The sequence below is a fragment of the Carcharhinus amblyrhynchos genome, chromosome 21 (assembly GCF_965287045.1).
Source record: "Carcharhinus amblyrhynchos chromosome 21, sCarAmb.v2.hapA, whole genome shotgun sequence".
Lineage (NCBI taxonomy): Eukaryota > Metazoa > Chordata > Chondrichthyes > Carcharhiniformes > Carcharhinidae > Carcharhinus > Carcharhinus amblyrhynchos.
The window spans coordinates 7,320,455-7,348,251 of NC_137344.1; the positions used below are offsets into that span (position 1 = coordinate 7,320,455).

Consider the following 27,797-nt stretch of genomic DNA (forward strand, 5'->3'; position numbering starts at 1 on the left):
CAACAAGGAGATAGTAAACTTACACAGTTCAAACCGAAGTTGAACTATTTTGGCAATGCCATGCTGACCAATTGTTGTCATCTCAAAATGGTTTATTAGAATCATCTCCAGAAGTACCAACTTCTTTAGTCCCTAGTGTTGTGAATACTACTGTGGAAGACTTAGTTGAATCTGAGTTGCCTGATGATTGTGTCTATGCTACGATACCATGTGAAAATGATGCAAAATTAGTCCCAAGAGAACTGTCTACTGAAGTTCCAAATCATTCTTCTAGAGTCAAGGACGGCCAAATTCCAGAATGTTGTATACAACCAAAGAGGAATAGATATCCTCCTGACAAATTCTTATTGACTGTGTATAATGATTAATAATGTATCCAGAGTATTATTGATCCTCTGAATAACATCATAGTAATTTGTTGTCAAAGGGGGTGGATAATATATATTTAAAAGGGTTGCAGTTGCTTTAAAAGCTGATCAGATGATTTGATGGTGATGTTATGAGGGTGTTGCCACAGGCTGCTGCTTTACTTTCAGTGCGGAGAACATCTCTTTCAATAAAACCTGTTGTGTGCTAATTTGAATTTATGTTTGCAAGCCACATCTTTTTGTGCATAAAACAAACCCCTAACATGGTTAGGGCATCATACTGGCATAGCTTCTGGCATGCATTCTTGCATTTAACCAGGGTTAATCCCCAGCTTGGTAATAGAACATAGAACATAGAACATTACAGCGCAGAACAGGCCCTTCGGCCCACGATGTTGCGCCGACCAGTTACAAAAACAATGACCCACTAGCCTATACCAATCCCTTTTCGTCCATAAACCTATCCAGAGATCTCTTAAACGCCCCCAAACTAGACTCATTTACAACTGCAGCAGGCAGGGCATTCCAATCCCTCACCACCCGCTGGGTAAAGAACCTACCCCTGCAATCCGTCCTGTAGCTACCCCCCCTTAATTTAAAGCCATGCCCCCTCGTGCTAGCTTTCTCCATCCGAGGAAAAAGGCTATCACTATCCACCCTATCTAAACCTCTAATCATCTTATATGTTTCAATAAGATCCCCTCTTAGCCGCCTTCTTTCCAACGAAAACAACCCTAGATCCCTCAGTCTCTCCTCATAGGACCTCCCCACCATACCAGGCAACATCCTAGTAAACCTCCTCTGCACCCTCTCCAACGCCTCCACATCCTTCTTGTAATGCGGGGACCAGAACTGCACACAGTACTCCAAGTGCGGCCGCACCAGAGTAGTGTACAGTTGCAACATTACACTGCGACTCCTAAATTCAATCCCCCTACCAATAAACGCCAAGACACCGTACGCCTTCTTGACAACCTTATCTACTTGATTCCCAACTTTCAGGGATCTATGTACACACACACCTAGATCCCTCTGTTCATCCACACTATTCAAAGTCCTCCCGTTAGCCCTATACTCGACACATCTGTTGCTCCTACCAAAGTGAATTACCTCACACTTCTCCGCATTAAATTCCATCCGCCACCTCTCGGCCCAGCTCTGCAACCTATCTAAGTCTCCCTGCAGACTATGACACCCTTCCTCACAATCTACCACACCTCCAACTTTGGTGTCATCAGCAAATTTACTAATCCACCCAACTATACCCTCATCCAGATCATTAATAAAAATTACAAACAACAGTGGCCCCAAAACAGATCCCTGAGGCACACCACTCGTAACTGCACTCCATGATGAATATTTACCATCCACCACCACCCTCTGTCTCCTATCTGATAGCCAATTCCTGATCCAACTTCCTAGATTACCCACAATCCCATACATCTGCATTTTCTGCAGAAGCCTACCATGGTGAACCTTATCGAACGCCTTACTAAAATCCATGTATACCACGTCAACTGCCTTACCCCCATCCACCTCTTTGGTCACCTTCTCAAAAAACTCAATAAGGTTAGTAAGGCACGACCTACCCGCTACAAAACCATGCTGACTATTTCTAATCAATTCATTACACTCCAAATAACTATAAATCCTATCCCTAATAATTTTTTCTAAAACCTTGCCCACAACAGAAGTAAGACTCACCGGTCTATAATTCCCGGCAAAGTCTCTGTTCCCCTTCTTAAACAATGGGACAACATTCGCTATCCTCCAATCCTCCGGGACTACACCAGAGACCAATGACGACCTGAAGATCTGAGCCAGAGGCTCTGCAATCACCTCTCTAGCCTCCCAGAGAATCCTAGGGTAGATCCCATCCGGACCAGGGGACTTATCTATTTTCAGCCCCTCAAGAATTTCCAGCACATCCTCTTTATCAACCGTAATACTGTCTATTTTACACCCCTGCAACCCAATGTCCTCCTCAGCTATATTCATGTCCCCCTGCGTGAACACCGAAGAGAAATATTGGTTCAATACTTCTCCAATCTCCTCCGGTTCCACACACAACTTCCCCCTGCTGTCTGTAACTGGCCCTAATCTTGCCCTGACCAACCTTCTGTTCTTGACATACCTATAGAACGCCTTAGGATTCTCGTTAATCCTATCAGCCAAAGTCTTCTCATGTCCTCTTTTAGCCCTTCTCAACTCACTCTTCAACTCCCTCCTAGCCAATCTAAAGCTTTCTAGTGCACTATCTGAGCCCTCCAATCTCATCCGAACATAAGCCTCCTTTTTCTTTTTAACCATCGACTCAACTCTTTTAGTGCACCAAATGGTGGAGTGGGGATATGCCAGAGGTTACTGAGTATAATCCTGCTGCTGAGGCCCCACAGTGCCTCTTGGATGCCCAGTCTTGATTTACTAGACCTGTTTGAACACAGTGGTAGAGCTACACAACACGATGGACGGTGTCCTCAATGCGAAGACAGAACTTTATCCCCCAAGAGCTATGCGGTGGTCGCCCCTACCGATCCTGTCATGGACAGATCAATCTGTAGTTGGCAGGTTGATGAGGATGAGCTGCTTTGAGAAAATTTCCAACCTGCCAGTCCCATGGAGGATTTCCTGAGGGGCCAGCCAATCCCTCCTCACTGGGTGGGATGGGGTGGGGGTGATGTCCTGTCTCCAGTCAGTTAACCAGGGCATTAGATGGCTGTGAGGCTGCAAACATCCCATCAACAATTTTGGCGGTTGTTGGAGCTTTCTCATTCCCCTTCTTAATTATGGCTCAGTTAACACAAAGAGTCATGGAGCCAGTATTCTGGTAAAAGACATTTTTTTATTTTCTATGCTTGGTCAATATATGAGGGAGAGAGATTTAGGGCAGTTCCAAATCAACTCTGAGATTATATCGCTCTCAATACGACAGTTTTCAAAAGCCATTTGCCCACACCTTGCTCAGCCCAGCTGGGTATGAGCCAATCATTATTAGTATAGATTATTTACCTTGGCTAATAGCATGGGACTACATTATCAGTCCGTGGACCTTAAGAGTCTTTTGCACATTCTCCTTATAATATCCAGATGCTTTAACTGATGCAATGTGTATCCTATTCATTAGGATTGTCTGGCCCTTGGTAAAAGTTACTCTTCCTTTTGCTCAGTGGTTGCATTGTTTTGAGGAATGTGTTTTTTTTTACTTAACTACGTCCCATCGTGCTTTACGCGTATTGTGTTATTAACCAAGGTGCATGCTTTTAATACAGAATATGTTTTCAAAAATACATGTCTAAATTATCTAATAGTGGTTAAAGATGCCCCTATGCAAACAGTATTTTTCAGGCACTTTGTAACTTCTTTAGTCTATTCACTCTGATCTAATCTACCCTGATCTGTTAGTCCTCTAATCCCAAATTATTCTAAATTCCCTCTTACACTGGTGGTACAGGAAATCACGTTATCCAAAAAAAACCTGCTCGATGTGTGTTGCTAGGGAGAGGACATAAAAATAGATGAGAAGATGGTTAAATAATGGTGTGTGTGAAGAAATAATGAAGTTAAATATTTTTCAGTAAAACTTTTATGTTGCCAACATAAAATTTAAAGTTAAACAATTGATGATATGGAAAACTATTACGTCCACACATTTGTTCCTGTCCCAAAGTACATATTGAGTCTTCATGTTGTAATATTAATAAGGGTGGGTGACCATCAATCTACATCTGGGATTGAACATTTACATATATCTAAAGACCTGATAAATGACTACTGAGCTCACAGTCAGTGTTATTACATCCATTATCTGGCACAGAATGAAGTACAGAATGAAATAATGATTAATCCAGTCAACTTCAATGCAATAAATAATTTAAAACTAAAGATTGTTCAGATACGTTAGCAACCACAAAGCCATTAACCAATTGGTTTTGGTTTGATGTGTTAATATCTCAGACCATAGACTGGAACAAATAAAAAGACCAAGAATGAAAATAAATGATTGAATGCAAAACATGCCTGTGTTTGTGAGTTGAATACACACATAGAATATATAACGAGTACACAATTTCTTATGTAAGTGCCTGCACTGTGATTTCAGGGAGAATGACTTCATAAAGTACTTAATTGGCTGTACAGAATTTTAGGAAGTCTTGGTGTCATGAAAGGCACACTATAAGGTCTTTCCTTTCTTCCTTTCACACATGCAGAAATACAAATATACTGAAAGTAAATAAGACATAACTTTCCCATTTTGATACCAAGAGACCGAGCAAGACCTATATCACTAAGCCTATGGGCGGAATTTTACCATCCATGTGCAGAATCAAAGGTCTGCGCATGCAGAAGCTCTCTCTATAGTCTGGCTGGTGAATTAAGCCCAGCCTATTGCCTGCACAGGTAGGAATAGTCTAGACTATTTTTTCAATGACTAAGTGCATAAGATTGAGCGTGAAAATTCACCGAGAAAAACAGATCAAGAACGCACCCATTTTCATGCTAGCTCAGAATCAATCTCACAAAATTCTGTCCTATGAGTCACTGTGATTCCATTGCCAGTCTGATATAATTTAAATTTAATTGATGAAAGCTACACATTTTTGAAAACTTCACAAATTTGTCACAATGGATGTCGACATGATGCTGCCTCTTGTAGGTGAGTCCAGAAATAGAGGGCTCTGTTTAGGGATTGCCCTTTAGGCAGAGCTGAGGAGAAATCTTTTCTGTCAAAGAGTTGTGCAACTTTGGAATTCCGTCTTAAAAGGCATGGAAGTGGAGTCACTAAATATTTGTTAAGGCAGAGGTAGATACAGTCTTGCTGGGCAAAGGAATCAAAAATGATCTGCAATAAACGGGAATGCAGAATTAGAAATACAAGAAGATCAGCCATGACCTTATTGATGGTGGAGCCAGCTTGTGGGGATGAATAGCATACTTCTGCTACTATTTCCTATGTTTAGATGTAAATCTCTTATAAAGCAAGACTTGATGGCTCAGTACAATATGCCATGTTACCTGGAATGCACTGCAGTATCTGAAAATTGATAGCTCTTTCAAGGACACAATCAGGTGAATGGCCTCCTTCTGTGCTATGTAATTCTATAAATCACAAAGCAAGCACTTCTGGCTGCATTTCCAAGTACAGTAGATTCATGACTGAGCAGAGACCAAATGCTTTCTAATGCAGGGAAAAACTGGAAGTAAAATTATCAGAGGCATCACATATATAGGAGCATTGTAAAAGGCTTGGTCTCTGGTCATCTGCCTACTCTTGACTGGAGGAGTAGACAGTTTGTGTCTAGGACAGGAAGACCAAAGATGCAAAGGGGAGGAAATAAACAAGGTACTATTTTTGAAAAAGTATCTTGAAGATAGCAAAGTAGTTCCAGAGTTTTTGAACACCAGGCACTTTGATGCATAACGGTAGGACACAAGTTCACACTGACAATCCTACGTGCTGTCAATTTCTGCTAGACAGAAGTGCTTTGTAAAGCTCACTTACTTCTCAACTGGAAGGAATGGAAATTAAGAGGATGACTGTCTACAAATCACTGTTAAGCACGTCCTCCCCTGGGGATGTTTACCAGCCCAGCATTTTGCCTGGGGTATTATGATGCACTGAAGGGAGAATTGCAGGAAATAGGCAGGATTTTAAATAAGGAATTTATGAAATTTTCTTCTTCATTAAGTGTTTGTTACCTATGCACTGGAAAATTCAACCTAATGTTGGATATAAAATTGCTATATACTTTATGAATTGCATGCATTTATGTTAGGCTTTGTAATGGAAATGTTTCTGCTTCCAGGACTATTGCCAAGCACAGTAACTTGAATGGTAGTGCAGTTGTGCTGAAAATATAAGAAATAAAATTCACCCGACTTACTGTGACATTTTATTCTGTTCCAGGACCTCAGGTATTTTAAGTCAGAGAAGACACAGCGAGGCATGCTGAAAGAAGGCTGGAGGGAAACCCAGAAGCCAATCATGTGTTCTTATAAATTGGTGACTGTCAAATTCGAAGTCTGGGGACTTCAGACAAGGGTAGAACAATTTGTACACAAGGTCAGTGAAAATTTAAGCTAAATAAGCACCAGGGAAAGGTTTGCAGTTGCAATACATATTATCATGGGTCTTTTTTAGGAGCTGAGTATATTTGTACGTTTTAATTAATGGTGATGGTTTAATATCTTAGGGTAAAATTGGTCTGCATCAATAGTTCAAAATAGGCTCATGGAAAATCAGCTGGCCATTTCACACCTTGCTGATTTTCTTTTCCATTTCTGATGACTGAGGACACCTAACTGCACAGAATGCGCACAGAAATGTCTAAACTGTTTGATCATCAATTGAACTCCTCAACCTACTTTCAACAAAGGGACTGCCAATGGCTCGCAAGTTTATCATTCATTGCCTTCAATATTACTGCCTCTGTTGTTTTCTCCTTTTCCACTGAATAGTATCAGAATCGTGACATGTCTTCCCAAAGTCACAGAACTCCTTCACGTCCCAAAGTTAAGACTTATTACTGTGAGTTATAGTGTTTATAGATACCTCCAGCATTTGCCCCTTCTCTCCTGTCCACTGTGGCTTGCACAGTTCAGCATCTGAGGCCTCTAGGATCTGGTGTAGTGATACTAGTGCTTCATATGTTAGCAGTAATGGTTTAGAATGCTGTGACATGCCTTCTTGTCCTAGGCCATTGTTAGATTCAGGTGGCTCCTATTATAGACCTATGACAGAAAAAAGTGAAATGTTATAAGCTAGGTTCCAAGACACACTTTCCATTAAACTCATTATGGGCTGTATTTAATGAAAGTAACAGAGACGCTCAGCCTCACATCATCTATTAGGGAAGACCTGTCTAATTAAGTATCTCTCAGGCACTTAACTGGACTGTTAAGCAAAAGTCCCATCCACTGTGGTGAGCAGCTCTAATGAGCAGTAGCAACACAACAAGAGGAGTTGGGGTGGTGGGGGGAAGGGCAAGGGGGTGGAGGGGGGCAGGAAGGTAAACTGCCAATCAAAGGTCAAATTTTTACAAACGTTGGGTTAGATTAAAATTTTTACCTGGTTTTACTTCCTCTTTTCTAACCACAATGTTTATAAAGCACCCAAGATGCATTCCAGTGAGAAGGAAAAAAAAACAAGGCTCTTTGCTGGTGGGTAAGTAATCCATACATGTCAATCAAACCACTTCAAAGGATGCAGACCCTTGAATTATAATTCAGGTCAAAAACTCCCAAGTATTTTATGAAGCCTGCCCGGATCATAAGTTTTACATTTTAATTTGGCTAGGGTAGGCATGGCATGTTTCACTTCAGGTTTAATTCAAATGAGCTACGAGGGAGCTTTATCAAACAAAGATTATTTAAGAATATAGTTATCATGCATAGAAAGAAAATTGGCAATAACTTTTATTAATTACAAACAAAAACGAAACAACCATGATTATGTGTAACCTTTCACAAATATACCTAAAATGTTCCAATCAAACAAACCTTTCCATTGGCAAAAACCCTTTCGGCAGGTTTAGCACAGCGAAGACTAATGCTCACATGATACTGGAACTGAGTGAGTCCTTTGGTTGAAAATTGAAACACTGACTTCTCAGCGTTGTACCTTCTAGCTGGATACACTCAGAACAGTTTAAAGTCAGAACAGCTTCTAGGCAGGCTAGCCACCAACAGCAGATTTTCCACTCCAAGAAAGGCAAGAAGATTTGCTCTCAGCTAACCAGCACAATTTCCAATACCAGGGAGAGAGAGAAAAGCGCTGCTTTCCAGCTTGATGTCCATTCTAAACCCAAACTGCAGCCAGCCAAACAGAAAATGAAACTTTAAATTCACTCGGAAGGGAAAAAAAATCTGTCCACTTGGAGAGACAAAGCTTGATCAGGGATAGTCAGCATGGCTTCATCAGAGGGAGGTCATGCCTAAAAAATTTGATTGAATTTTTTGAGGAGTTGCCCAGGTGTGTAGATGAGGATAGTGCAACTGATGTAGTTTATATGGAATTCAGCAAAGCCTTTGACAAGGTCCCACATGGGATATTTGCAAAGAAGATAAATTCATTTGGGATACAGGGTGATTTGATAAAGTGGATTCAAAATTGGCTCAGCTGTAGGAGACAGAAGGTGATGACAGAAGGCTGCTTTAGTGACTGGAAGGCATGTCCAGTGCCATACCATAGGGATCTGTGTTGGGCCCCCTATTATTCGTCATTTATATAAATGACATTAATGACTATGTGGGGGGTAGAATTAGTAAGTTTGCGGATGACACAAAGATTGGCCGGATGGTTAACAGTGAGGCAGAGTGTCTTGGGCTACAAAAAGATATAGACAGAATGGTCAAATGGACAGATAAGTCGAAGATGGAATTTAACCCTGAAAAGTGTAAGGTGATACACTTTGGAAGGAGTAACTTGACAAGAAAGAACTCAATGAATGATAGGACACTAGGAAGTTCTGTGGAACAAAGGGACCTTGACATGTTTGTCCACAAATCTCTGAAAGCAGAAGGATATGTTAGTAGAGTAGTGAGAATGGCATATGGGGCACTTGCCTTTATCAATGGAGGCATAGATTACTAAAGCAGGGTAGTTGTTTTGGAGTTGTATAGAACTTTGGTAAGGTCACAGCTAAAGTACTGTGTGCAGTTCTGGTCACTACATTATCAGTAGGATGTGATTGCACTGGAGGGGGTGCAAAGGGGATTCACCAGAGTACTGCCGGGGAAAGAACATTTAAGTTATGAAGAGAGGTTGCGTAAGCTTGGGTTGTTTTCATTGGAGAAGAGAAGACTGAGGGGCAACTTGATTGAGATGCACAAGATTATGAGAGATATGGACAGAGTGGATAAGGAGCAACTGTTCCTTTAGTTGAAGGGTCAGTCACGAGGGGACATAGGTTGAAAGTGAGGGGCAGGAGGTTTAGGGGGATGTGAAGAAAGACTTCTTTACCCAGAGGATGGTGACGGTTTGGAATGCGCTGCCTGGGAGGGTGGTAGAGGTGAGTTGCCTCACATCCTTTAAAATGTATCTGGATGAACACTTGGCACATCATAAGATTTGGGGCTATGGGCCGAGTACTGGCAGGTGGGAGTTCAGGTATTTCTAATGTGTTGGTGTGGACTCAATGGGCTGAAGGGTCTCTTCTGTGCTATATGGTTCTGTGATTCTAAGAAACACATGACCCGCCAACGAGTCTTCTTCCTAACAATGCAGGGTCATAAAGCGATCCCAGAAAGTACCTAAGGCCCATAGAAAAAAATAAACAATATCTCATTTGAACCATTGAAGGAGCAATAAAAAGCCTTCCAGCCAGACAACTCGACAACAATGAAATAAGCTGAGACCATGAGAGCTGCAGAGAACATGATTTTTAAAAACTCTTAAAGGTACATTAATGTCATGTAGATACTAACCTTCCAATGTTAAAAGGTTCTCCTCTGTGAAACTGACCATTAAAACATTGTGGGCTTTGAGAGAAAACAAGGGGTTTTCCTGGTAAATCCTGACAGTTTTTTTCTATAAGACCACTTTAAAGAGGGCCAAACCCTATTGTGGAATGAAGTGTTACAGTGACTTTGAAGGCTTGTAGGTATCCAAGGGGCATAGATTTCAAAGTGATGAGGACACTTCAAAGGTTTTAGAGGACATAGACAATGAATGTGGATATCTTCCCTAGAATGGTATCTAAAATCACCATCCTGAAACTGAACATCAAGGATCCTCATCCCGGAGATAGTCCTGAGATCACGCCCTTCTTCTCCAGCCCAAGCCCACCCACACTCTGCAGCCTGGCAGCAGCAGAGGGGCACCTGGGCACAGAATTTATTTCTTGCACCATTTTGGAGTACAAGGCACCATGCCTATGTTTATCAGGACCTGAACCAAACTGTGCACGGGGGACTTCCTGCTGGGTAGAGGAGTGGGTGCATTGTGGGAAGCTAATGAACTACATTACATTTGCATAATTAACATGTTCCCACTCACTCGCTCTGGGTGGGAATCTGATTGGCACCAGCAGGATGGACTGGGAACATCGCCGCGCCAAGGGTTTGCTACCCAGCGGGAATCCTGCTTTAGGCCTGATGGCCGATTCAGTGGACTGTCAGGGTTCCCACCAGGCTCACCTACACAAGAATGCCAGCCAATGTCTGCCTCCACACTTGGAGACCAGTAGTAATTCACACTGGCTTCACGTTGCACCAGTGAGTGGGAGAATTGAAGAGGCCTGGTGAATTCAGCTTAAAGCTGAAGCTAAATATATTAATGAAGATTTAAATATGCTAATCTGGTTCCTGTTGCCGGCTGGGGGTGAGGAGAATCTCAAAATGAGTTCTCCCTAGCACAAGTCTCATTATGGCCCTCTCTCAAATGGCCAGAATGTGATTGTGCGTGCACAAGTAGGGCCAGGGAATTACACCCAGAGTTTATATTTGAATATGAACACCATTGTTCCATGGAATGCTTGTTAAAATGCTGCCTCTTAGCAGGTCCATTTTATGATTCTGTCACCTACACTGAATAAATGAATGGTCAAAAATTAATTTATTGCATTTTTAATGTCTTGAAAATCAGCTCTTCTCAACGTTTTTCCTTAACATTTTGTTGGAACACAGCACATCTCAGAACTAAGTCCCAAATGACCAGTTGAGATACACGGAACATCTGACCTCTCAGCTGAAATAATGCATCATATTCAGACATTTAATTAAAAGCAACCACTCGCTAAAATAAACCGTACAATTGTCTTGCTTTATTATTTGAAATGCACTCAATAAATCACAGATTCCATCTGTAACACTGCCAGAGTTCCAAATTAATTCTGACAATCAGGTTCTAGCATATATTTATTATTTCTTGTCTCTTCTGTGCCCACTCATCAATCCGTAGCTGGAAAATCAGGCAGGTAAACTTCCCACCAGGCCTTTGTCACTGATGTGCAACTCGTCCTATGTGGGCGAAGGAAAAACAGCCTCCCCCTGTCCACTACCATTGATGACCCAAGTGAGATTGGGAGCATGGATAATAGATATAAGCCACACTTTGTCACTTACCTTGGTAGATTCAGATATCCTTACTGTGCCATCCTGTGAATCTAATGTTCAGGGATCAGATCAGTGCATTGGGCTCCCCATCCCTCCATCCCTTCAAGTTGACCCATCTTGGCAAGTTGCATGAGCAAGGCATATACTGTATAATACAGACTATGGGCAGAATTTTCTGGCCACTTTGGGTTTATATTTTCCTTTGTATGTAAAATTTAAAGAAAGGTTGCTTTGTTAAGCCATTGTCATAATTTTTAAGTGGGTCCAGGGCCGAGCAAAGGGAGTTTCACTCCACCAGCCATCATGCTGCAATCCCGATGCCAAGGCATTTTAGGAAAGGTTACATCAAGGTTGGAACAGCTATCTGTACCTGCACTCACTGGAATTTGTAGTTGTCAATGTAAGCAAGAAACATTGGCCTGGGGCATAGCCAGGCAACCATGGTAGGTTCATATCGCTAAGAGGTGGGAGTGTGGGGGTGGCTGCATCTCATCCTGCAAGAGAACTCCACCCCCTCCCGCCATCGCCAGTCATGGCTACCAGGTTACAATTGCCGTTGTACCTCCATAATCTTGGCCAAGGTAGTTATGGACCCTTTTTCAAACAATGCTCAGGCATCCTCTCTCTCTTTCTCTCTCCCTCTCACTCACTGTCTCTCATTCACTCTCTCACTCTTTTTGTCTCTCTTCTGTCTCTGTCTCTCTCTCTCTCTCTTTCTCTGTCTCCCTCTCCATCTCTCGTTCTCTCTCACTCTTTCTCTCTCTCTCTCTCTGTTTCTCTCTCTCTCTGCCTCTGTCTCTCTCTCTCTCTCCCTCTCTCATTCTCTCATTCCCTCTCTCCCCCTCGCTCATGAATTAGCAACTCTCACCTCAGTCACTGTGGCTACTGATTTGTGAGTGCTGGAGGGCTTCCCATTGGCCTTCCAGCCTTGGGAGCGAGCTTGTGATCCATAATTGAACAGCAAGCTCATGCCCTGCCAGTAATTGGCCCAGCCCTTTAAAAGAATCAAAGCAGACATGCCTGAAACATGCCATGGAGGTTGGGACCCAGAGTTGAGACCAACTCCAGATTGAAAACACAGCCCATTGAAGTGAAAAATGCAGCAAAATAATACTTGAAAAACATAGCTAAAATTAGCCAGTAATAAGTTGCAGAGGCGATTTTCAGAATAGTTGGCAGGACTTTTCAGATGGTCAGATTTTCTGTCAATACTGAAATGAATGCTCCAAGAAGCATTAATCGACTGGAGATGGGACTTCATTCAAGAGAAAGTCTAGCCTCAACTGCCAGTCTATTGGCAAGCAACCTTGTAGGTCCAGCTGCAGCAATGGCCAGGAGTGGAACTACAAGCAGTCCCCAGATTCAGAATCCCCACAGTCCAGGACCAGATAAGTGCAGGTGGTCTCATGGCAGGGTGGAAGCTGAGGTCCAGGGAGGTGAGGGGAGAGGGATGGGAGTCTTGATGGTCAGGGGAAGAGGGAGCATCTGGGGGTGATGGGGTGGGGGGGGTGGGGGGGGGCGTGGAAACAGATTTTTGTCAAGTGCAAATGTGGAAATTCCCATCTTGTCTGTGACCTGAGCAGGATTAAGCACACTGAACATCCTTGGGGTTACCATTGACCAGAAACTCAACTGGACTCATCACATTAACAGGGTGGCTACAAGAGCAGGCAAGAGGTTAGGAAAATGTGGCGAGTAACTCATCCCTGACTCCCCAAAGCCTGTCCACCATCTACAAGGCACAAGTCAGGAGTGTGATGGAATACTCCCCATTTGCCTGGATGGGTGCAGCTCCAGCAACACTCAAGAAGCTCAACACCATCCAGGACACACACACACAATACACACACACAGACAGTCACACACACACAATACATGCACACACTCACACACAGCACACACACACTCATACTTACACATTCACACACACACACACAACACGTGCTCACACTCTCACACTCACGCACACACACAACACACACACACACTACTAACACACACAGCTAACACAACACACACTGCCTACAAACTCATGTAAAATTCTGTCTAGTTTCAGGTTCTAATAAGCAATATAATCTGTGAAAGGAACAGTTGGATTATCTTTTATAGATCTAAATGCATTTGGAATTTGAAAACTGTTGCCATAACTAAAAACTACAAAGAAGTCCTACAGTTATTATCGAATGTAAAAGCCTCTAAAGTTGGTAGAATCAAACTTACTGCTGGCCATCCAACCACCACATGCAAATGATGGCAGGGTCGATTTTGCTGATGTCCACCCCACTTAGCGCCACTTTCCAGGGTACCAAATAAGCAGTATCAGTAGCCCCATAAAGAAGCAATAACAAGTCTGAGTTCAAGGATCAGAGAGAACCTCTATGAGGCCTCCCCTTGTTTCTGTTTGAGTTGAGCACTTGCTGTTGAAGGCCTCAGACGTGGCCCTCTTTTGAAACAGTCTACAAGATTCTTGTGTCTAAATGGTGCACTTGACTCTTTCTGTTACTGTTGCAGCAACCTTGGAATTCTCCTTTTCACTCTGCCAGTTCCCTTTTGGAGCTAGACCCCTGTCAGACAGCCCCAGTGGCAGGAACATACTCCAGCCCAGGGAAATAGGTCAGGATTGGAGCAAATTCAGAGAGATGAATGGATTGGTGGCCCAATGCGAATGAAATTCCAGCCCTCTGTCTCCTTTCATTCTGAAATTTAGGCGAAACAATGTAAATGGGTTCCATTGGGATTCTTCCCAACTGCTTAATGGCATTTCCATGTTATCAGGTTATCCGGGATATACTGATGATCGGCCACCGACAAGCTTTTGCCTGGGTAGATGAATGGTATGGTAAGTGAAACTATTCATTTCAACAACGTTTGTCAACTTTTCCATGTCCTTAAACATGGCATGAAGACACAATGGAAAGGCATCTTCTCAAAGGCTTGTCTTTAGAGATTTTTCTGACTTTGAGAAAAGATTTATTTCAAATCTACTGGAAAATGGTAAGATTATCATCAATATTAGCCTATATAGCATCAGTTTTCAATTTGAGTCTTTAGGTCTCTCCTTTACATCATTACTCAGGTAGGAACATTGGGACCACAAGTAGGCCAGTCAATCTCTGCTTTGTCATTTAATTAAATTCCATTGCCCTGCCTTTGCTCTATGTCTCTAAGTATAAAGACAAACAGACTATCAGATGTCAAAGTCTATCAATACTTCTGACTCACGAAAGGCTGTTGAAAATTGTTTAAAAAAACAACCCACGTTACTTCACTCTCTTTTGTCCCTATACAGCAATGAATTATCTGACCCACATTTGAAGATGATCTAGTGGTGTGACCAAGATAACAAATTCAGAATGTGTGAATTTCTTTTAGCACCCTTTTAAAAGAAAAGGCTCAAAATCAGAATGCCATTTTAATTTTGTCGTCTGATTTTCCACAGTGTACAGTTGCAAAGGAGGCTGCAGTCCTCCTGTACTTATTCTTTCTGTATGTGCCTAGGCACTAAACAATAGTCAGTTTGATTGTCAGGACATCACAGTCTAGCCTAGTTCTGTCTATGCCTGACATCTACACAGGTATATTTCCAACAGGGGTCATTAGGTAATCATGGAGTGGGCAGCATTGCTGATTTTTATCCCCATCCCTATCCTAGGAACAGTGAAGTGAATTTTAAAGATCTCCTTTTCTTCGCTTCCTGTTTGTAGGAGTGCTTGACCATGTCCAGATATCTCCCTATTCCCCTTTATATCCAGTCAGCAGCAGCTTTCTCTGTCCCTTTTCTTTGTTGGGAAGCATCACGCTTTACTCCGTATCTCCTTTTGACAGCACTGCCCCGCCCTGGAGACAGCCTTGTGGAAAACTTTGTTATATTCTGAAACAAGCATTACTATGTTTATTGAAAGCCCTATATTTATAGATAAATCTAGGTAAAATCTTATACAAACAAAATTCCTTTAGTATCTGACTTGGTCTTCTGAGTTCATTGGAGTGGAACATTTTGAATGACACTGGCTGGAATTCTCCCAAAAAAAATTCTAAGAGTCATATTTGCGTGAAAGCTGGAGTAATTCATGCTGGTTTATTTTCAGGTGGTGTTCAGAGAAGAATCTCCCTCACTCTGTGCACTGCAGTGGCCACTAGCGTGAATACCATTAAATTTCATGGGGCAGGGCCTATTCCGGCTTGAGAGGCTGAAATTAGCATTCTGAGTGGGCCACTGTGCATGCGCCGATCTGTCAATGCTGAGATCAGCGCGTGCAAAGTGGCCCTGCACTGATGGCCTCCCGATTGTTGGCCAGTCCCACAACACTCCCCCCAATGCCAGCCTTTCTGACCCCCGCCAATCTCCCCCACAGCCCAATCACTGGCACCCTCCTGACCATTCCCGGATCCAGCCCAATGCGGTTTCCAGCTGCCCCCATCCCCCAGCTGATCCCCCCAGCCCAACCCAATTGTTGGCCTCCCTCCTTTCCCCCACTGATCCCTATGCAGAGTGGAAGTGGGCCCTCCCAGCCCCACCAATTTCCCCCTAGGCTATGCCCTCATTTGCCCCACCCCTTGGCACTGCTATATACTTGATTGGCTGTGTAGGTGTCCCCTGGGCATTGGCACTTTGCCCATTGGGCAGTGCTGGGGGCAGAGGCTGGCACTGCCAGGGTGCCAATGCCCAGGGGGCACCATCCCCCCACTATCTGACCCTCTGGGTGTGTCCCAGTTGCCCTCCTTTACTCCAGCGGGTTTGGGCCATGAGTTCCCCTCAAGTGTGGAGCTAGTCTAAACCCCGCTGGAGTGAACTACTCTGTGTGTGTGTGTGTGTGTGTGTGTGTGTGTGTGTGTGTGTGTGTGTGTGTGTGGCGGGGGGGTGTTGCAGTGGCGGTGCTAGCAGGCCCAGAAACTCCCAGAAACTTCAGTCCTGAGCCTGCTAATAGCAGTTAAAATATATTTAAATAAGTATTTAGCAGATAAAATATATTTAAATAAGTATTTAAATTACTTCCACACTTTCCTGCTGGAAATCCGGCGCTGGGAGACGCCATGGGGGCAGTAACACATGCGTGAATCCCGTGCATCGCCCACTGCGAGATTCTCTCAGCCCGCTACACTGAAAAGATAGTGCAACAGGATGGGAGAATCACGGCCACAATTTCCTCACACTTCTTTCAGTAGTTACTAATTAGCAATTTGTACATATTCATTGCAAAACTATTTCATACTATGAAATCTGCATTTCTGCATAGTATCTCTGGAGGTGATTGCAGTAAAACTGCAATCTCAAGATCCACTTGTTTGTGTTGACAATTTAAGTAATCATTTCAATGAGGATTTGTATTTACATAAAGGGATACCATTTTATAAAAACTGTGTGAAGGCAGTTCCAAAATGTAGGTGTATGTTACGTTTTCACTATTTTAGTAAGTGTATTGAGTTTCTTAATAAGGGATGGACAATGTTAATGTAAGTAAGAACTTTTCTTGTCTGATGCACTGAAAAATCTGAAATGTCTGCTTGAGGTCTTGTAGCAGGTATTCTGATGATCTTCTGAAAGCAACTTTCTCGAAGATCTTTTTGGCTTATACTTCCACCTTTCCTACTGATCACACCGCGCTGCTTCACTCTTTCCCCTTCTTCTCTCCCTAGAGCACTCCTGCTACTGCTAACCTTCCTCCACCACTACCCCCCTCCCTCCTGCCAATACCTTTTTCTCCAACTGGCGAGCGTACATAAAGCTAGTGCCCCGCTACTTCTGGAACCTTCCATGTCTGCACCTAGAATGTTGTCTCTCTTTTTTTATGTTTTCCTCCCAGAAACCACTACATGCCTTGAGTTTAATGTCCTCAGTAGAAAATGCCAAGAAACATCTTGAACTTTTTACAGATATGACTATGGATGACGTGCGGCATTATGAGAAAAATATGCATGAACAAACGAACATAAAAGTTTGGTTTGATCAGCCTTCCACAAATTCTCCTTCCACGGATGAAATACAGAGTGATGACAACGCAAGCGTATGTTACATTTTTCCTGAAGTACATTTTAAATCAATCCTCCCGTTCTTTGGAAATTAAGGCTATCAAAATGTTTTCCCTTCAACTACAACTGGTAAAACACTACGCAGTATAAAACTTTGCATTAGTGAACAAGAAGTCTCGTGTGGAGTGGGGCATCTTTCAGATCAGTTAATTTTTTTGAAGTTTATTATTGCTATTAGATCCCACACTGAGCACAGCTGCTCATTTGCTCTTTTCACCCTCCTGACCTGAATATAGTGACACGTTCTGGGTTGAGGCTTTCTTAATACTGCCAATCTTTTTGTACTTCACCCAACATAGAGATGCTTTATATCTGAGCCTAAAATATGGTTTGCAGCATAGCATTCATCCATATGGAAGCCATCGTAGCCAAGCACAATTCTGCTTTCACATGATTTCCACATATATAAGTGGAAGGAGCGCAGACCTGGATCAAACTTGGAACTAGTTCTTCTGTCTATGGCTCAATGCCATATCACTACTGAAGTTGCAACTGAATCTTTTTTTGAAACATAAATAATAATAGGTGAAGCAGCAGCACAGTGGCATTGTCATTGAATTCGTAATCCAGAGACACAAGGCAAGACCTGGGAACCCTGGTTCTATTCCTGGCATGGCAGATGGTGAAATTTGAATTCAATAAAAATCTGAAATTAAAAGTTGTTGTAAATACCCACCTGGTTGACTAATGTTTGCTACCTTTACCTGGTCTGGCCTATATGTGACTCCAGGTGTGCAGCCATGTGGTTGACTTTCAAACACCCTCTGAAATGGAGGGCAGTTAGGGATGGGCAATAAATGGTGGCCCAGCCAGTGACTCTCATGTCCAGTAAAATATATACCCATAAATAAATAATCAAGATGCCATTCACACCAATAGCAGAAAGAAGGGGTCATTTTAACCTAACCTGATTGGATTGGAAAGGCCACTCGCGTTACACGTTGACCAGTTTTACTTCCCATTGTCATCACTGCAAACTAAAAGTCAGTGGAGTGTCAGACAGGTAGCCAGTCCAAGCCCATCCATTTCCTGCCAGGTGCACTAGGTCAAAATTACTGCCAAGCCCTCTATACAAACACATTCACAGAGGGCAGGATTTTCCACTCATGGGTGTGTTCAGTGAAGAAATCAAAGAATCTCAGGAGAAGACCCTAATCATGTTTTCCGATGGCGTAAATCCAGGACATAATTGTCCCCCTCCCCCACTGTCAGTGCTAAGCCATATTTACTGTCATCAAACATCTGGAACTTAATTAGCATCCCATTATTGTGACCACACGCTGGAATCATCCCCCAACATCAAATTTAAATTTGATTGCTGCTCAGCATTTAAACCTTGACTCACAATATGACTGCTATGGTGTGGCAGGATCAGGCAAGCTACCTTAGAAAGTTGGCCATGGCACACTGCCAAGGATCGCACTCCTAATCCTTTGCTCTTTGTTGAAGTGCCTATTAACAAATGCACCCCATGGATCCAGCTGAGCACAAGGCCTGCACCTAAGTTGAGAGCTCAGGAAGCAGTTGAGTGGCCAAAGCTGTTGGTACTCAGTTAACATAATGTAGGGTGGTGTTTGGTCTTTTCCAACAAGCATGTGAACTATGACTGGATGTCAATGTTGTAGCCAGGACATGAATCAGTGGGCTTTGAGAGATAGTTGCAGACATTAAATGGACAAAGAGTGGTCCTTAGGAGACAAATGCAAACCGTCAAACCTCCATTTTAGCTAATACAGAGTGGAAGCCATTAGGAACATGGAGCCTGGTGATCTTCCTGTCTGCCTTCTCGTTTATAGGCTGGGGAGAATATGTCCAAGACAGCATTTGGCTCACCAAAGTCAGCAAAACTGTCAAGAGGACAACACCTGCTCCCATGCAAAGGATGAACCCAGACAGCTGTCACTCATAGGCACCTCGCTAGACCCAAAGCCTGCAGATAACATTTGTCATATCCACAGATGTCTGAGAACCAGTGTTGCGGAAGGCTGCACATGATCAGGGAACTAGTTAGTCACATCTGCCACCTTCTGCAGGATGTGGCACAGCTGCAATTCGAAGTGCATCCACCTCCAGTGTTGCTGAAAGTTACAGTGCCACTCATTTTAATGCCAGTGGCTCCTTCCAGGGCTCCGCAGGTAACCGCTTTGGGATTTCACAAGCCTCTGCACACAAGTGCATCCAGGAGGTCACAGATGTAATCTGTGCATTTCGACTGGGGCTCAGGCAAACCAGAAAGCAATAGCAATGGGATATATGCAGGTATCTGGTTTTCCACAGGTGCAGGGTGCCACCAACTGCATTCATGTGGCACTCAGAGCTCCATGGCAACAAGCGGTCAAGTATGTGAACCATAAAGGCTTCCGCTTACTGAATGTTCAACTGATATGCAATCATGCACTCGCAGGTGTGTCCTGGATTCCCAGGGAGTAGCCACAGCTCCTACATTCTGAGCTGCTGTCAGATCCCTGACATCTTTCATGGTTCACAAAGACTGCAGGGTTGTCTCTTCAGGAACAAAGGCTACCCACCAAGGACGTGGCCAGTGATGCTTTTCAAGAGGCCATAATGCTTTTGCAGACCAGCTTGGTCTGGTTTGGCTCATGCTGCAACTCACACTTAAGTTGAGCAACCATAGGGATACTGAAGGTGAGGCTCCAATACCTGAACCAGTCTGGTGGAGCCCTGCAATACAATCCACCTAGGGTGTCACGCATTGTCATTGCCAGCTACACTCTACACAACATGGCACTACAACGAGGGAAGGAACTGCCTGAGAAGGAGATGGAGAAATGTCACATCTCATCAGATGAGGATGAGATGTGCAGGCGAATCACAGGCTCCCCACCAGCGATCTAATGTAGAACCCACACTTTTCAAACTTGGGTACCTTTGAAGTGAGCATTTGAGTTGCAGAACACAAAAATATGAATTGTTTGTGCTTATAAAATAACTTTTAATTTGTGCTTGTAGTATTGGGAACAATTTTAATTGATGAATTAAGAATATTAAAAAGAAAACAATTTCCTGATCAGTTAAAATACAAAGGCTGATTTTCAAGTAAGTAATGGCAGCTGCTTCAAAGTACATTAACGTGGAAAATATAACTTGTTTGTGATAAAAATGTATAAATACAGTTTCATCAAAAGAGTAGGAAACCAATGGTAAGTAACTGTGATGTGTTAGCGTGTTTGGCAGTGCAAAGCTCCTTACATGTATTGTACACTTTGGGGTTACAATAGCACTTCTGAAGAGTCAGAAATGTGTTCATAGATTTGAAAATTTACATTTAATTTTGTATAAATTCTTAATTAAGATCATAAACCTAGGACTCGATTTTACACTGGTAGATTTGGTGGGGGACTCATGGCCTGCCCGTCACCTTCACGCCCATCCTGGACCTGTTCCCCATTTTACACAGGACCGCCCATTGAGCCAATTAACTGCCACTTTAGGGTCTCATCGATTCCTGCTGCTATTTTATCCATCATAAGAGAAGGACCATGCCAAATCTGTAGCCCAACAGCTTTTGCTGGGCAGACTGGTGTGAGGGGTTCTCCTTTGGGGATCCCCTGTGCTCATCAGAGCACCTCCCTCTTTCCCCCAAGGTTATACCCCACTTAACCCTCGCCTCGCCCCACTTCTCAAACACAGCCCCCTCACTCCATGTCCTACCAATACCCCGAATGTACCTCGAGTCTGACTTGCATAACCTTCTCAGGCGGCAGAGTGGCACAGTGGTTAGCACTGCTGCTTCACAGCGCCAGGGACCCAGATTTGATTCCTGGCTTAGGTTACTGTCTGTGCAGAGGCCGTATGTTCTCCCCATGTCTTCGTGGGTTTCCTCCAGGTGCTCTGGTTTCCTCGCACAGTCTGAAAGACGTGCTGATTAGGTGCATTAGCCATGCTAAATTCTTCCTCAGTGTACATGAACAGATGCCGGAGTGTGGCAACTAGGGGATTTTCACAGTGTTAATGTAAGCCTACTTGTGATACTAATAAATAAACAAACTTAAATTAAAACTTAAACTTTTCTTTGGGGACTAGCTGTGGTCCCAGCAGTGACCATCATTCGAACCTGGATTTATAGAGACTACAGAGCAGCTAGCCAATAAGATAGGCCGGTGGTTCTCAAAGGTAGGACTTCCTGCCCAGGTGGGTACAGAAATCATTTAATGCCCTGTTGAGCGTAAAATGGCTGCAAGGCAGCCGGCTTTTTCATGGGTGGACTCCCAGCTGACTTAGTCTTCATACTGTGTAATAACAGCATGTTGTTCCAACTCACTACACCTCTCAAACCTTTTATATGTTTATAAACCTTAGGAGTCACTGATTTAGAGAAAAAGAAGAAAAGTAACTTGCATGTTCTATTGTCTTAAGGTAAAAACAATGATAAGCAGTGAATTGGAGTGAGTATGTTGTTCTGTAAGGGTCATTAAAATTTTTCTTGATATTCTCTCCCCTTTTATTTTCAACTGAAAGACATGACAATGAACGAGGTTCGAGAATTTGAACGAGCGACTCAGGAAGCCACTAACAAAAAAATTGGAATAATTCCTCCTGCAATTACTATCAGCAATATCGTTATGCCTTCGTTAACCCGCAGTGGACCTTCTAGTGCCCCAACCACACCACTCGCCTCAGAAGCTCCAGAATTCCTGGCCATTCCTAAGGATCGCCCTCGGAAAAAGTCTGCTCCAGAAACTCTTACACTTCCAGATTCTCGGGAGAAGCGCAGCACCGCCATGATACCTGATATCGACGCCTCTGGAGAGCCGTCTGAGCCTAAGCACAACTAATCTCTGCCTCTGACCATGGGCTTTGTTTTCAGATTTCAGTTAGATGATATTCTTTTTTATCCGTCATTCTTGTTTAGTTCTTAGTTGAAAATTGCATGCAACTGGCCTATTTCTTTGGCCCCCCCTGAGTACAGTTCACAAAGAAAGTAACATCTATTAAATTGAATAAGAAGCTTCTTCCCAAAGGGAAAGGGTGGAGTGCAAGCACTTTACAGCTTAAATTCTCCATATGCCGATGAGCAGCTAATTTATTTGCTACAAACACATAAGGAATTTCATGAATAGCTTTCCCAGCATGTTCTTGGCATTGATTCCCACGAGCACAAAATTACGAATAACACCCTATGATTATCCCATATCTACTGCTGATGAATGAGTTTCTAGCACTTAAAGGGACAATGCACCCCTACATGTTTAGCACTTACACATATATGTTTCTGTGCAATAAAGTTTAAACACCTTTCAGAAGCTCTTCCATGACTGTTAGGTCAAGAGACACACAAAGAGACATGCTTTGATGACTTTGATAAGGCAGGAGCCATTTACCCTGTGGGAAGTACCAGCTAACCAGGTTTGTAAAGTTCCATAGTAATCACAAGTGTTGGCTTTGATTGAGAACTGGATCCATATGGAGATTAACTGTGTTCTTTCGCCATTATCAGCACAACTTACCTACGATCAGTTATAGAATAGAACCACAGAATGATTCTATGGGGTCAGTTAGCTCAGTTGGTTGGACAGCTGGTTCATGATGCAGAGCGACACCAACAAGTGCAGGTTCAATTCTTGTACCTGTATGAGTTATTCATGAAGGCCCCGCCTTCTCAACCTTGCCCCTTGGCTGAGGTATGGTGATCCGAAGGTTAAATCACCACCAGTCAGCTCTCCCCGTCAAGGGGGAGAACAGCCTATTGTCATCTAGGTCTGTGGTGGCTTTACCTTTACCTAGAATGATACACACAGAGTGAAGCCTTTGTCCTATTTGTGTCTTTGCCAACACTTGAAAGAGCTATCCAATTACTCTCTCACCCGTCTCCTACCCATAACCCTACAAAATTTTCTCCTTTGAGTATTTATCCAATTTTCTTTTGCAAGTTATGACTGAATCTGCTTCCACGGCCCTTAGAGGCAGCGCTTTTCAGAACAGAATAACTCACTACATAAAACAAATTCTCTTCATCTTACCTCTGGTTCTTTGGCCAATCTCTTATCACCCAATTACGAACTCTTTTTCTGGTTCGAGATGGAAAAGTAACAAATCTGCTCCACCAGTGACTTAGCGAATAAATTTACCACTTGATGTTTCTTGAGCCAAGAGGGTGTCAGGTTCATTGTTGAGTCTGGGATAAACCAGTAGAATCTTTTCAGTTGGCCCCAGTGCCATTGAATTAGGGTGAGAAAAATCAGCCAAGCTTCTCTTTATTAGTGTCTCAGGTGACACCTCCTGGGAAGTCTGTGCCATCTTGGTAGCCAGACTCGGCAGTGACAGGCTAATATCTTCCTTCACACTCCATCTTGCATGTGAAAATTAACTCCCTGATTAAAATATTGATATCACAGCTAGAATACTGTGCAAAATGTTAAGGTTTTCTATTTTTAAAAACATCAAAGCCCATGGACAGGAATGTCCATGATTGGTGTGTGAGTATGCTACAACGGTGAGTTCTCAGTACCTCCACAGCTACAGGTTTCGGCAGGGGAGAGCAAAGGATATAGTTACACACCCAGAACTAGATAAAGGTAAATACTAAATTGCCTTATGTAAGGCATCTGCCACCTGCACTGATAATCCTCTTGAAATGAATGATAAATGCCACATTCACAAGATGAGATTTTAAATAGAACAAATGTGTTTCTGCTGAAGCTCAGTTCCATTGATGAACTTAAGACTTAATACTGTTTTCCAGTATATCTTAATTCATTTGTTTGAGACAATTAAAGCTTCCGCCTACAGGCTCAGCAGCATTGCTTTTCTTGGCCCCTATCTATTTTTGAAAGAGAGGGAGGAGGTTGTTAGTGCAGGACTGTGCAGTGTTATATTTTAAATCTATTTACTGTTTCTTCTTGCTGAGTTCAGGTGCTAGCAATCAGTTAAAAAAAATGCTTTAAAGAATTATATTAAGTAGTCAGTAGCAGATTTGCAAAGCACGTTCACAACTTACAATGGGGAGAAATTCTATGGAACCTGAATACCATGTTTTAGTAAATATGGCCTGAGCTGTGCACAATAAATCTATTCCATTAAATAAATCTGTCAACCTGAGCAGCCCACACAGAACAAAAACAAGAATTCAAATCAACTTACATCCTGCTGATATTTGGCATAATTGATTATTAAATTCGATGCATCACGTTTTTTAAAATACCAGAAGGCTTTCAAATTCCATTTCTGGTAGAAATTCTGCCACTAACAATGTGTAACCTTAAACTTTAACCTCATCACCAAACCCACTTAGGAAAAACCTCTCTATTTTTCTATTAAAACACCGCACCGCTGATCATTGATGGTCATAAACCTGAATATCAGACAAATTTATCATTTTAGAGAATAAGTAGACATTTGAGTAAAGGTTAAGCCATCTGAATCATTCAAAGAAATTGTACTTTAAAAAACTTAGAAATAAGAATTGCCTATTGAATATCAAAAAAGCCTATTCATTAAAAAATAAATATTTGTTACACACTGCCCTTTTAGTGTTCCCGTCCAAACATATTCTTCATTAATGTATAAATGGTAGAAATGTTCTTGAATCATTCATACCAGTTTTTAATTGTTTAAAGTAATACGTGTATAGAGTTAATATTTAACAAGTACATTTTTCCTAGTCTCAAGACTTCATTGCTCCCTCTTTGACAATTGTATATTGAGATAGCACTCTATTTAACACAATGCTCAGGAGCATTGAAATCTCAGCAAGTGCACAGCGTAAGCTGTGATGACAGAGAGGAGTCTTTGGAAAAACTGAACTCACTTAAGGGTAAAGAAATTCATACAGTATTTCTCTATTGCAGCCTCTGCACGTTGTGCATATCTTAAACAAAAAGTGGACTGTATGTTGTTACAATTCTGTCTGAATTGGTGGAGTGGGATTCAGATCTGTTTGTCTGATTGCTCTAATTGAACTCTGTCTTTGGAAATGTAAAATATTTTATTCTGCGACTAATTCCTTGTACATTTTACAGTTTTCTGGACTTATTTATTTTTACTGTCAATATCATATTAGCACAAGGACCAAATTCAAGATATTTATACCGTTTCAGATCAAAAACTGAAATAAGCAGAAAATTCCACTACTTTACTTCATGTTGTTCTTGATATCTGTTTGAAGCCATGTTAATTTTAGTGCTGTTATTTTGGAATAGTGGCATTGCATTTTGCTATTACTTAGTGCACTTGCTCATGAAGCAAAGCCACTGTTCGAGAACTCAAGAACAAGATTTCTTCCCTCTTAATTTATTTTTGTGCTGATTTGTTTTCATCCTGCACAGCTTTCCGGAAGGTGAAACTCCTTACTGGAGTGTTTCCACAGGTACCTTACTCAAGTTGCCATTATTCACCTCGACCCTGACCAAGAGCATCACCAAACCATTCAATCCTGATGCTGAACCCAATACCATTCTCGCCTGGTGTTTATATCTGTACATTTGCTGGCGGGATTGATGGATCCAGGAGCTCAGGCTAATTTTCACCCCCTTTGCCCAGAGATCAACAGTAGCAGTAATATCTGCTAAAACAGCAACACAAGACCAAAACTTGAACTTTCCTGGAATGATCTGCATGGATCAACTACTCTATATTGATGGAGTCAAGAATCTTTTTTTGCTAAGCCTTGCTTGCATAATAATAATGACTGTTTCAAAAGTAATTCTTCAATTATGAAACACTTTTTGACATCTTAAGGATATATTAAGGGACAACATAAAAGCAAATTCTTTCTTCCTTTTCAGCCTTTCTGACAACAGTTATAGTTGATGGAATACAAGTGTTCCCATAGTCGAAAGCTGTCTGCCTTAATTTGTGCCACCAAGGAGAGCACTGAGGATGGATCAGGAGACTAGGGGAATTAAAAGATTAAATTTCAAAACCCATCCAAAGCTACTTCCTCAAAACTCCTAATGGTCAATTTATGGAGCCTAAGATCTGGAAACAAGTCATTGCACCCATTATCATGTGTGGTTGTGTACCAGATCTAAAGATAAGGTGGAAAGTATAAAAACTGGAGCTATTTGCAAAACAGATTGGGGCGAGCATTTTATGAAAACCACCTTTTTAACAAATATTTGTTAACAGTTTGGGATCAACTCTACAGAGAAACCATTTCAGATTATTAAGAGGATTTAGAGATTGCAGCAACAGAACCTTTTATGCATTTTCCTACTTTTCAATGGGAAATGCCTGTAATGTGTATTTTAAAGCATTTTTGAAATGTAAATGTAGTGGTAGTTACTGAGCAAAATATTTTTCACAACAGAATGTTGCTGAAACAATTTTCATAATAGCATGTTCAGCTTGTCTTAATTTTCCAAACTGTATCCAGGTATTTGCCATTTTTACTGGCTACGTTTCCCACAAAACAATTTCCACAGTTTCCATGTAAATGGACAGAAATGTAAATGTTAAAGACCATGAATAGTTTCTTTGAATACTGAAACATAAAAAAGTAATGTATAATTTTGTGGTTAAGTAAACCTATTGATGCAGTTGATTCTTTTTAGAGTGAGGAATTTGTTTGCCATAGTGCATTGCTATTCACCGTACTTGGAACTTTCTGAGGAAAATGCTTTCAAGAATTTGACATTTTAGTTCAACATAACATTTTAGAAAAAAGGAAAAATGTCCCAGGTGAATTGGTCTGGTTCTGATCTTTCCATCTGCAGGCTGTGCTGATTAACTGTTCTCAACTGGGCCAACAGTTGGAATGTTGTAATTGGCCTCACTTCCCTGAACTAACAGGGAAAGTCTTTATGACCTCCCATTGTTTTGATCCTGCTAGAATGCATGTGTGGACGTCCAGTGAGTTCAAGATCAAGCTTGGCTGTGTTCCAGGAGAATAGTTGAATAGCATGCCAACATATAGCATTTGGGTTCACAAATAAATAATGACTACTTGGATGTGTTGCTGAAGAGCTTGTGTCAGTGGAGAATCAGTATCCTCAGGGAAAGAAAAAAATTGAATTGGAGTTAAATAGCACTGTTAGAGATCTGATAATGCCTTTTGACTGTTCTCACTGTATCTAACCTGTGAGCCCCTTATAAAGATAGACACTTAAAAGTGGACATTATTTCAATATATTCAGTGGCATGTTATCTGCTGTGCTTGGGTTCACAAATGGAAATGATAAACATTGAATAGAGTTTTGCATAGATCAGTACTGTATGTAACAAGTACAATGTAAATATTCTGGTAATTTAATTTAAGGGCAAGTTTGCCCACTACAACTGGTTTATCTTATTAGCTAGGTTGAAGGATTCACTGTTTGTTACATAGCATGTCATAATAAAACAGAATATAGACAAATTCCTAAATTGCTCATGAGCAGATTCAAATAA

At 42.0% G+C, this 27,797-nt stretch overlaps 1 protein-coding gene across 1 annotated transcript in view; it reads left to right on the forward strand.

The window, feature by feature from the left end:
* The window catches only part of LOC145356590 (cytoplasmic phosphatidylinositol transfer protein 1-like), a 348,840-nt gene extending 321,062 nt beyond the window's left edge, over positions 1–27,778 (forward strand). The window contains exons 7-9 of the mRNA XM_080209373.1: positions 6,274–6,429; positions 14,196–14,259; positions 21,930–27,778. Of these exons, the coding sequence (XP_080065499.1) occupies positions 6,274–6,429; positions 14,196–14,259; positions 21,930–22,246 (537 nt within the window). The 3' untranslated portion in view covers positions 22,247–27,778. The remainder of the gene's footprint in view (positions 1–6,273; positions 6,430–14,195; positions 14,260–21,929) is intronic.
* The last annotated feature ends 19 nt before the right edge of the window (positions 27,779–27,797 follow it).